We start from the raw sequence: 12,266 nt of genomic DNA, 5'->3' as shown, positions 1-12,266 counted from the left end.
TGTTGTAGATAAGGGTGTCACAGTAGCCCCAACAAATATATAAAACAATTTATGCTTCCATGCCGTACACTCTAACAAGTGCAATCTCTATTAGTGGTGGAATGCCGAAATAGCAAAAGGTCGTGCAGAATGCATGCTGGCTAGATGACGAAATCAACACCGAAGAAACATGTCGAAGTATGGTCAACGACTCCTCGAGTTTAAATGCGAAGTCGACAATAAAAAGTTAAAGGTCCCCTCCTATCATGTGTGTTATGTTTTAGATAGGCGAACTCCTGGACGCAGCGGAAAGAATCCAAAATAATGCAGTCCCTGGGATTGATAGAATCCCTAAAAATATATAATATATATAATAGGTATTCACAGACTGCCTAAGAGAACTACATTTCCTCACACAGTGGAAATCACAAAAGCTCGCGCCGATCTTGAAGAGGGGATGCTACTAAAATGGTTATTGAGCTAGCATATTGTACACTGGTGACTCTTGATAGCAAGAATATGTGTGAACCAAGCCCATATCGTGACACAAACACCGAATTACATACTAAGTATAATCCTTAACTCCTTCCCAAAGCGGGTATTGATGAATGAGTCACACAATAGGTAGGAGACGTACAATATAACGAAAAGTGTTCCGCAGTGATCTGTTCTGGGTCCTCTACTGTGGAACAAAATGTATGATGGCATTCTACGGCTCCCAGTACCTAAGTAAACGGTTGTCGTCGAACTCGCAGATAACATCGGGGTGGTCATTACATTCGATCACCCTATTCTGTTCTGATCAAATCATGGCTTAAAGACTTTGGATTGAAACTTGGCAAATATAAAACCCAGTTGGTACTTTTTACCAAGCACTGTAAGCTAAAAGTTGATCAAATATACATTGGTGTACATGTTTTCCGCTCTCAGCCATCATCGAAAAAATCTAGGCGTATTTTTCGGCTCAAAGCAGAGCTTTAGACCGCATTTAAAGTTTATCGGGGATAAAGTAGCGACCATTAGCTCGACATTAGCAAGGGTGCTTCCAAATATAGGCACCCCGAAATACAGCTGAGAATCGCTTCAGAAAATCGCAGACAGCTTCAAGCTGGGAATCGGCTAAGCGCTCTCCGAACAGAAGTAGATGTATGCAAAACTACGACGAGACGAGTTATGATTTGCCTCAGTAGATAAGCGGGTAGAGCGCGTAGAAGGAAGTACCTCTATAGATTCGGCTTGGATGAATCGTCAAATTGTCCTAGGTGAAATTGTAACCGAGATGCAGAACACATTTTCTTCACTTGTCCCAGATATGAATACTCAATGAGAAGTCTCGAGGCACAGCTAACGGTGGAAAACCTGGTCAGCTACATGGTGCAATCGGATACGGCGTGAAACCCGGCAGTTGTAACGGTGAAATTGGATGCACCAGCAACAAAGGAATCAGAACAACCAAGGCATTGGAGGGAAAGCTATTGTGATTAACACCGCGCAAAGAAGTTACATATAATTTATGTAGAGTTAACAGTTAACAACTGAGTGGCCTTGCGAAGCAATACAAGAACTTTGGTCCCTCGGGGAGAGTGTGCAGAGAGTATAGATAGTTCTAGTCGGTATGAGTCCGGCATCCATGTCCTCGCTAATAGATACGTATCCATGTAGAATTCCCCCCCCCCCCCTTGAAAAAGACATCGGCAGAAGAACAAACCGACAGATGGATAATCTGACAGATGAGGAGACGGACAGACGGGCAGACGGATAAATGAACCGATAGATCGGAGGCAACATTTCAATGCCGGATGAGGAAAAACTAAAAACCCTTATAACAACATTGATTACCATATTCAAGCAAATTTCTTAGGGGGTACATCTATCAAAACTAGGAAGAGGCAAGGATTATTTACATCAGAAATCGATAAAGGGAAACTTCAAAATCATATCAAACAATAAGTCTCCCCTCATTCTCCATTAATTAGTTATGTAATAGCGAATTTTACTTCTAAACCGCTCTGCTTATCAGAAAAAGTAATGATAGAGGCGAGAGTTCAAACTTAAATAAGTGATTTGGGCATACCAGTTCCATTTGGTAACACTTAACACATGCCCACTGATGTTACATTTGAAGGCTATGCAGTGTACGATAGGGCTGTATAAAAACTGAATATGGCTAATATTTTATAACTCCATACAAAAATAAACCTGAATCGCGAAACGCCTACTAATGTGTAAAGCGGCATTTATTATCAATAGAGAGAGAACTACTACGGTTCTACCACCCAAAAAGAATAAATCCTTGGGCATAACCTTAGGTAACAAAATTTCGTGCAGCAATCAACAAAGTAGTCAAGACAGTCTAACAGTCTAGGAAATATACACTAAAACTAAGGATGCAGTGCAGAATTAGAGGAAAAATTTGTGCGATGATTCACAAAAGGATCTAAAACTGCTTAACATTTTGACGTAGTAGTCGCAGGCCTGAATCCGAAAGCATCATAATTGCAAGGTCACTTCACTACTAGCTTCCAAGCTGAGGTATTTTGGTAGATTTTTGCATCCTGAAAAATCTATATACGGGTGATAAAGGGAAAAAGAACTATATTTTTTGGATAGTCTGGCAGTGATGACACCACGTGTTTCGCATCTACATAAGTCAAACTTATCCGGTTTTGCGAGCAAAACCTATTTCCTATACATATTGGAATTTAAGGAAAAGAGGAAGCCAATCGCCCTGGGAACTCAGCTACAAGGAACCTTTCGTGAGCTCTGTACTATTCGGTGGGAGTTCCACAGATCATTAGTTCAATACTGGAAATCCAGGAACAAGCTCCTAGGACACAAACATTGCAAACGCTGCATTCTACTGCTGAAAAAAATTTCTTTCCAGTAAGCAAAACGTAATGCTACGAATAGGTACGTTACATTTCTATGACAGCTGCTAAAAATACAACCTTTCGCTTCTGTCGAAGGAAATAGGAAACAGCTAAGCTAGCTAAGGGTTACCTGAATAAAGGCTACTTGTCGCCAAACGAAGTTTGCCGACTGAACGAAACCTTCCTGAGTCTGATCCTCGAACATCACTGGGAATGAGGAGGCTGACCGCGTAGCCAGAAGCAACATTTGGCATCTAGCCATCCATTGTCTAGATGCCTAGAAGGATTCACACAGTGGAATGAAAAACTTGACTTCCTTCTTTTTAAAAACTCTTGGAAGGGCATTTTTATTGCCTCTTAAGGAGCTGGACATGAAGACACTGGTATGACTTTTAACTGTAACACTACTCCTCAAAATACCACATTGAAAAAATTGGGAGGCTAATCTGTACTGGTATGTACTTTATATGCAGCTGCTCGGCTTTATCAGATTTTAGGCGAAATTACCTCAGGAAGATTTTTTCAGTGAAAATTCTGCCTTTGTGTTTTTTTTTATTGAAGAATCTCTCTGGAAGATTTGTTCAAATTCGTTAAAACCTGCAATTTTAGGGGATAGTTCTAGGGGTCTAACAAAAGGCCTGAGCGCTTTGAGCTCCGGCCCCCCTCATCAAATTAAAGTATCTAGACTGACACTATTTTCTAATGTATTAGATAGTTTTCTGACAGCGCCCAATGCAGGTGTTACTGTACTGTACTGTTTCAAGGATTTCTGTTTGACAGCAGTTGACATTATACCGAAGGTAGCCTTGATCCTGTCATACTGGATCCAAACCGTGTCAACCCTTCCTATTAGCTTCTTCCGATAGTTCGTGTCACATAACTCAGCTTGATTTAAAATGAAATTAACCATTTGTCAGATAAATTATATGAATTTAGTAAATGATGCAGATGTCAGTTATCAAGGTAAGTTCATAACGACGATAAGCATGTGTGAACAGCCTCAATAGACTACAGAAATTTGCCACATATTAAACAAAATAACAAACCACCTTGGCAGATGTGTTATGTGCGGATTTTTATATGGCTCATAACAAAAAATCATATATTTGCAGTTAGATTTCTTAAACCTGGTCTGCAGTTATCTCTTGATATTTACAATTTGCCGGTCGATTTGTGATCAATTTCTAAAACCCTATTTGTGAGATATCGAAACGGTTTACTCTCGACAATACTCACTATCCAAATAACTTCCGAAAGCTACTAATCAGGAAAAGACACTTGGTGATAACTTCACTAAGTTCCAACGTCTCAGCTGATTCCAAGCTCATTTTAGCACTTTCTTAGCAATTCATAAAATTCTAATGAGGGTAACCACCTGATCACCTTCCCAAAAGAAACTCCAAATAAGCACCTACCTTATGAATGCTTTTGCTTCAACCGTTTGTCCAGCTCGTGTTACATTCAATGAATTCGGCCGGGACATATTTATTATGCAATTTCTCGTTGACTTTGTCGCCTTCATCGTTGTTGTCATTGTGCATGTTTTCAGTACCGTGGGTACGGAGGAAACTCTTGATGAAGCATTATTGTTACTGTTTTGATTATTATTTCTAGTTTTACTGGAATTGTTACTACACTTGTTTGAATTATCACTGCCAAACAGGGCACCCCATGGGGTTTTCGACCTTGTTTTACCGATCATTGTTCCAAATCTTGAATTTCCAATAGGTTACTCTTTGCTTAAGGGTAACAAGGTATCTCGATGCGAAACAATATTCACGAATATTCACTTCATTATAAATACTTTGTTTTATTCCATTAATTTATTAGTTTATCTTATATTGACAAAGTTTGAACTATCAGTTGCTTTATCTTAATTAATGTAGTAAATAAATTAAATAACTTAACTGAAGAATCAACATATCTTTCTTCATATAAGACACCGCATCTCTTGACTGGTGGCGCCGGGAAACTCTGTGTCGAAACAATCTAGGTTGTTTGAACATTTAATAAGATGCATCACTTTCGGGAACTCAGATGTGCATCTGTAATCATTGCCACCAAAATTATCATTCCATAACGTCTATTAGTCCATGAACCGAACTATTTATTTTATATTTCATGGTGATATTCCTATTGTTAAATACGTTTGTTAGCTATTCATAATTGCTTTAAAAAAGATATTTTCCATTTCCTCGTTTGACTCCCTTATTCGTTTCTTTTATTTTAAGATTATTTTAAAATTAGAAATGATATAAACACTTTGCACAAATGCGCGCACATATGTTTTCACGCCACAATATACGGAAAATTGAGCGAAAGTTACACACACTGGGCAAGAAAAGAGAGCGATTTCCGATAAAAATATAGCTTCATTTAGAAGTACCTCCTATACTATTTTATAGGTAATAAAGTCTATTTATTTAAATACTATGGAAATGCTTCGGGGTCGATCATTGAGAACAACTCGTAACGTGATGAATGTTAAACGTGGGGTACCTTATCGCCGCTAGTTATCTTTCTTTGCTAAATGTCACTTGTAAATGCAGACAATTCACTGAAGTGTTTTAATAAATACGTTAAAACATTGCAAATTATTGTTTGGTGGAGATATGTAGCTGGACGGAGTTTTCCGCAACACCAATACTTGCGCGCAAAGAGCATTTATCACTATCACGTAGATGCACAATACACGCAGTGTAGATACTGGAAATTTATCGATACTTCGACGGCAGATACCTTTATCGATAACATCAGTATCAACAGTTAAATTGGTGAAGACACATCAACTATTGTCACCATGCACAACTCTTGCATTAGATCTGATTATCGAAATCCTCCTAATTCATAAAATATGTAATGATAATCAGAAGTATAAACAAGCTTCAGGAAAAGATGAGCCGAACTAAACGGACGTGTGCATGCTGATTGCTTGACTGTTATTTTAACAGTAGCTTCTTTCGAGATACCGATTTTGCGGACAGCTCTTCCAGAATGGTGGCTAGATGTTTTATCGTACGTTCCACGTTACTTTACGTTACGTAGTAAAGTATCTGTAGTGTTTATACAACGCGCGACAACTATCTATTCTCGGCACCGACTCGGCTAGTTGTAAGTAATGGACTGAAAATTTACACATGAGGCAATAGCAACAGCAGAACATTTTCCTCTACAGTGAATAAAAGAGAGAGATACGACGAAACTAAAGTTTAGGGGAATCGAAGCGAAGAGTAGACGGATCAGTACGATGAAAATGCTGCTTTTGTAGATCTTATACACAAGTTTAGTTGATTCAGATGGATGCCCAGTAGGAAATTGTATGTTTAAACGTATTTGAGGCCAAATTCAAACCGACGTCAGTTAGATATAAGTATACATCTAAATGAATCAGTTTTCCTATGTTTTTGCAAAGATAGCAACTGTATATTGAAACATCACTTCTCTTGAGATAGTTTCCGTTAAAATAACAAAATTGCTTTTTGGGCCCAGTTGGAAACCTAACTTCATTACTCGAGAGGACAAATTTGAAACCTTACAGTCGGAAATCTGGATGGCCTCAGCTTCATCGAAGTAACGTTTGAAACCCTTTTCACCCAGTTTGAAAAGGTAAGCCCGATTCATCATCATCTTCCTCCTTGTTTTTCAGCCTTTGGTCCGCTCGATATGCAGAGTCAGCTCGTTTTCATGGTCTCCTCCACGTCATTGAACCAAAAAGTAAGTGTCTTAATCATTTATTTTTGAAAATTGCAATGGATTAGACCTTGAATCCCGATTTTGTTGTCGACAGATCCGCCTAAATGTATAATAAATAAAATTCGGTTTCCGCTTCCTTCAAATGCATAACATTACGCACGAAATCAGAAGCAATTCTCTGCCTCCAAGTTTTCGGCGTCGGATTAGAACTCAGTAAGTTAACAACTCGATCTACTCCACTTTATCATAAATGGCGCCCAACGTGGGTAACGAAAGGCTACTCCACTCTATTTCAAATTGTGCCCAAAATGAGTCCCCAAAGGATATACTCTGGTTCTTTTTCGCCGGAATCTTTGGCACCGTCGATAGACGAGTAGAGAGTTCTAGAAGATTTCTCGGCAGGTGACCATCAGTACATCGCGTTCGAAGTCATTGATGCTATTTATCCGCGTGCACCAATCCTCGCTCCTTCTGCCTGTGGCAAAACCTAATCAACGAAGTAAATCATTATCTGTGAGGATTTGGCTATACTGCAGAAACCATGCATACTAAGTACCAACCAGATAGATCGTACTGTGCGGACATTATTCCCCAGACATCCCGTACGGAATGATGTCAACAGCACGGAAGGTGTCGAGGATCCAGTTTTCACAATGAAAGAGCTCAAAGAAGCAGCTACCCGCATGAAAAATCACCAGGTCCTGACGAGATCCCGGCGAATGATTCGCCAACGGTCGGACCTGCTACCCGAGGGGTTCAACGCTTGCCTGAAGGAGGGTCTTTCGTGTTTCGTGTCGCGCTGGCTCCCGCTAATCAGCAAAGGAAAACCGTTGTGTAACATAAGTTTAACACACCGGGAAAGTGCTCGAAAAAGCTCATCAGGAGTAGACTCAAGGCAGTGTGGGTTCTGGGCTAAATGCTGTTATGGAGGTCATGGATACGGTCCATCGAGTCGAGGCACACAACTGCCAATCTCGACGGATAGTGCTCCTCATAACGCTTGTTGCCAGTTCAGTAAGATGAACAAATATGCCAAGCACATTAGAAAACTCATTCCACGTGTCGAGCTATCTCTTGCGGATATTGAGGGATTATCCGAGAGACCGCTCCCTGCTCTATGAGACCGTAGAGAGACAGAGGAGGATTTAGATCACATCAGGAGTAGCACAGCGACCTACCCTAAAGTCGGATCTCTGAAACGCTTCCTACGATAGTCTGCTCACTCAAAATGTCAACGATACGGCACTTGTTGTCGGACGCACTGCTAAATAAGCGCAAAACAGAATTGGCATATTGATGCAACGAGATGGACGACTGCACATTCTCTTGTGAAAATCGGGATGGCTTTCGTCAGCAGCTTTATGCAGGCACAGGGGAGCTCTCTCTAACAACATTGTCAGAAAGATGCTGAGGAACGCTGGCAAATGGAGTCGTCTTGTACATTACATTCGTGTTCTTTTGCAGCGGAGATGATTGATGGATGGATGGCAAGGGGTTCCCTAAACTAACAAGAGAAGGAGAAGAGAAGGAGGGGCCTTCTCTCCCCTCCTGTTGATTGAAAAAATTTCTTGACTTGAAAGTTCTTAAGCCGAGAGAGCGGGAGAGATAGCCCAAAGTAATGTGTCAAACGGTTCCAGGGTAGTTAATTGATGATAGGAAGTGTTGAGTTGGTAGCCAGACGGCATACCCTTACAGGAGTCCAACACACACACATTCACTTGTGCTATTTTTTAAAAAATTTTAGACAAAAACTGGGAAATTAACATTTATTAAGAAATTCAACAATTATTTTTTTTAATTGCTTATTGTATTGCCATTCTTTTCAGTTAGTTGAACACATCCATCACAGCCAAACGCTAAATTTGAGAGAGTTTCATGTTTTTAAACAATTAATTTTTTTTTCTTTTAAACGCTTTTCATCACAAAAAATATCATAGATTAATTTTCAGATATTTTTGACTGGCCAGGTCAAGGCACTACCAACATTTTCATTCAATCAAAATAAATTTGGAAAAATTTGGGTAAATTTGGGAATATAAATTTTACCATTATCTATCTAGCGGCATGGTCTGACTATGCTTTAGGTTAAGGTCGCAAGTACTCACACGATATTCTCGGGGTAGCCGCTGGATACCATCTTCGGACGAACCAACAGTATGCAGAACCATACTGTGGGTAGTTACGTCCTATCGACGAGGATCTCTTTGCATGCTACGTAATGTTTTTGGAGCAGGATGAACCGAAACAACTCCTGCAATGCAAAAGGTGCTAATTGGACCCCAATCTAAATTAGAATAGCATACACTGAGTGCTGCATGGCAAATGGGCAACTTGCTTTCTAATATGCGGACTCTGAATATCTTGGATACTTTTAATTTCAAATAGTGGTTTTCAGTCTGGAAACCATGAAGATCCAGTACCAGGAGGGCATGCATATTCCAAGTAAGATTACGATGAATAAAGAGACCGGTACTATTGACGAACGGGAGGAAAATACCTCCATAAATACCAGGCAATTGTCTAGAAATACAACAAACGCCTGAGAAATCGACAGAAGGCGAAACCTACAATCTTTAAGAGCAATCGACCGTAGATTGAGGTAAACCAACAAACTCAGCAGCAGGGTGTACAAAGGCTGTGATGCCAAGCAGCCTCTGCAAACGATCAAACAGAGTAAAAAATCAATTCGGACTAAGGAACACAAAAATAAAAGAAGAGTGAACAACAACATGGACCAAATAGCCGCAAAACGGTCCTGGCTGGACTATTATCAGAAAATTGAAACCATCAGCAAGTCTATAGGGCTCAATAAAATTTTGGCCACAGAACAAGTGACTGTTTCCTTTCTAAGAAAAAGTCAGAAGTTTGCTGGGCGGAATCTTCAGGTGAGAGGCTGAAACTGCTGGTGCGCATTCAATTTCTCCTGCAGCGAAAACAGTCAAAACTTTGCTTGGAAGGAATGCAGCCTCAGTCATGTGAGATTATCAAATCAGCAACTACGAGAATAAAGTCAGCTGAGTTATAAGCAGCTTCTCTACATATAAATATCCCAGATGGCATAATGGCAATCATGCTCCAGAAATAACAAAAAAGAAATGTGCCGATTTATAAAAATTAACCGGAGCTGTAATTCGTTCCGATACGTGTCGTCTTCCTGGAGATACTTGAATGATTTCCATACCGAAAGCGGGCAGATGCGGTCTTAAGTCCACGAAGGACTTTGGGTCTATTAGCTTCAACTCTTTCGTGTTGAAAATCCTAGACCGCATCCTGAACATTCACTTGAGGACCATTATGGAGAGGACGCCTTTCTCCAAATCTCAGCACCCTTTTTTTCAAGCAATATACCCTATATTACAACCAATATACGCTAGTTGCTCTCCTGGATATAAAGCGAGCATTCAGCAACATTAGTAGCACAGCCATTAAAGAAACTCTAACCAGAATAGGATTGGAAGGGTGCCTCAGTGACACTTCCTTTGACGGATCTCTAATTGCAGAGTGAAGGAGGTACTCTCCTTCGTAAATGCTACAGACTGACTTCGAAGGTCTACCTGATTTGATTTTGCTCCCCTTGTTCTTTCAAATAGCAGCAGACATAGTCTTAGGAATTTTTGGCATAAAAACAGCGTTAATTTGGGTCCTCCGAGCTACCACTAATACTTACCTACAACATCTATCTGGAAGACTGTAATTTTCATGCTTATGTCGTTCTCTTATTCCAGCTCCCCAACCCTGCGAAAAACGGCGGGTGCAAAACACAAGCGAAGGTAAGCGATCATCAGACGGTGATCCATTTCGAGGGCCGCATGTACGTACATCCAAGGGACAGCTCATAAATCTACTGCCGATTGCAAAGTGGATTACTCGTACGCTCTCAGTGAGTTGGAACCCAAAAGACTTTATGACATGCTCTGTACTCGAACAATGTACCACCTATGGCGAGGCAGTGGAAGTTGCAGAAATCCACAAACCTCCCACCATTATCGTTATGGTTAACGACACCGTGTTTTCCCACGACATGTCCCAACGAGATGTTGTCAGAGCCCACCTTGATATTCATAACCCGGAATCCTGTAGTCAGAAGTCTCTCAGAAAACGGCTTCCAGGTCAAGAAAGCGCATCTCGAGGTAACCGTCAGAAACATCGTAGGCACAGAATGTGTAACCCTGCAGTGTACCGTTACGGTCTTGAATGAACACACTAACACACTTCAAGGCCTTAATTCAATTGGATTATTGGGCCAACTATTATTATTATTATATAGAGATTTAGAAATCTCTACTTTCTCAAATGCTCTCGATGATCCTCCATTGAATTCAAAGCATCAGGTGAAGCTCTGTTGCAAAATGCACTACACAATTTGTACAAGCGCAGGCGGTCATTAAGGAAACCTTCTCGAAGTCAATGAGCACCGTTGTAAGGCCGCTTAATGTTTTTGGGGGCCTAGGCTATCCATAAGGCCCTACGCTATAAATCTTAAGTGATGTGCAGAGAACAGTTTATGATGGAACAAACACGGGAATAAAGAACCATCCAAGCAAAATGTCTTTTGAACTTGTTTAAACACCCAGGGGCGCCTGACGTCTTGTTTTTTTTTATGAAAAAAGCTGACAAAAGCCAAAAGACCAATAGCAGAAACGACAAATAGCTATGTTCAAATTCTACAGAGGGTCATGCACACGAAATTTCTAGTTAGTGTCATGATTTTAGGTGTGTTGAGCAACGAAAGGCATATTATGTCACCACACTCAAGGACTTCGGGTGAATTCTGCAGCATACATCGAGGTTCTAGAGGCAGTTGTGAAGCCTTGGATTGATAGTGTACTTGATGCCAGAATGTAAATATTCCATTACGGCTCTGCCCTTTCACACAGGGCGTATGGGCGGAAGACTAAATAATACCGAACTTATGGCGACCTAGCTCTGTAGAACGTGATCCTCCGGATTATTGCATATGAGGCGTGATTGGGTGTGAGCCTGATATTGTTTATTCGATGAAGTTTGCTATTAGCATTATTAGAGTCAATATGAATGAGGTGCATTTAATACGAGCATGTAATCTTTCCAGCACCGACAGACGAGGTTGTTCCCGCTAATGATGGTTTTTTTGAACGTTTTGTAGTTAGAAAATGAGCTACGTTGTGTGAAAGTTCCTAGAGATTCTTTGGTTTTATTCTTACTTATCTCAATTATCTATATTATCTTATTTATGAAGTTGATTGAAAAGGTTCAATTTTATTTCTTAGTTTTAGATAATTACCCAGTTTAAATTAATATTTCTTTTCAGAAGGACAATTAAGTCGAATTAGCAGGGTAAGTCAAACGAAACGATGGAGCGATGACGGAGGCCATTACGCCAGACAACTTTTAGGGATATCAAATTGGTTAACCTCGTCACACAAAAGGGGATGTCTGGAGTTCCTTATTAAGGCATGCCTAGACCGGATACTGGTTGTTGCGCCGTTGATGATGATGATGAAGTCAAACGGCATATAAGGAAAGTGGGATGTGATAGTCGATCGCTCCTTTCCACATAGCAACACAACATTTACAATCTTCTGCAAGAAACTGTTTAATAAACCGAGATCTGTCGGTGCCACAATCACTATTAGTTCGAATTCGCTGCTTTGTTGTTGTTATACCATCTATTTATCGCTACTCTCAAGCCCCTTAGATAATATTTTTTAAGTGAGATAAAATTATATTCACAACATCCAATTC

At 40.2% G+C, this 12,266-nt stretch overlaps 1 protein-coding gene across 4 annotated transcripts in view; it reads right to left on the bottom strand.

Moving 5' to 3' along the window:
* The window catches only part of LOC119653148, a 240,302-nt gene that overhangs the window by 163,281 nt on the left and 64,755 nt on the right, over positions 1-12,266 (bottom strand). Inside the window, exon 1 of one of the 4 annotated variants that reach the window (XM_038057684.1) lies at positions 4,265-5,977. The exons of the other annotated variants lie outside the window; for them this stretch is intronic. Within the exon in view, the coding sequence (XP_037913612.1) occupies positions 4,265-4,551 (287 nt within the window). The 5' untranslated portion in view covers positions 4,552-5,977. Of the gene's footprint in view, positions 1-4,264; positions 5,978-12,266 lie in introns of those variants that run through there. 4 annotated transcript variants of the gene reach the window in all.

The sequence above is a fragment of the Hermetia illucens genome, chromosome 3, assembly GCF_905115235.1.
Source record: "Hermetia illucens chromosome 3, iHerIll2.2.curated.20191125, whole genome shotgun sequence".
Lineage (NCBI taxonomy): Eukaryota > Metazoa > Arthropoda > Insecta > Diptera > Stratiomyidae > Hermetia > Hermetia illucens.
Note: the sequence above shows the minus strand (reverse complement) of the source record. Positions and strands in the feature narration are given on the sequence as shown.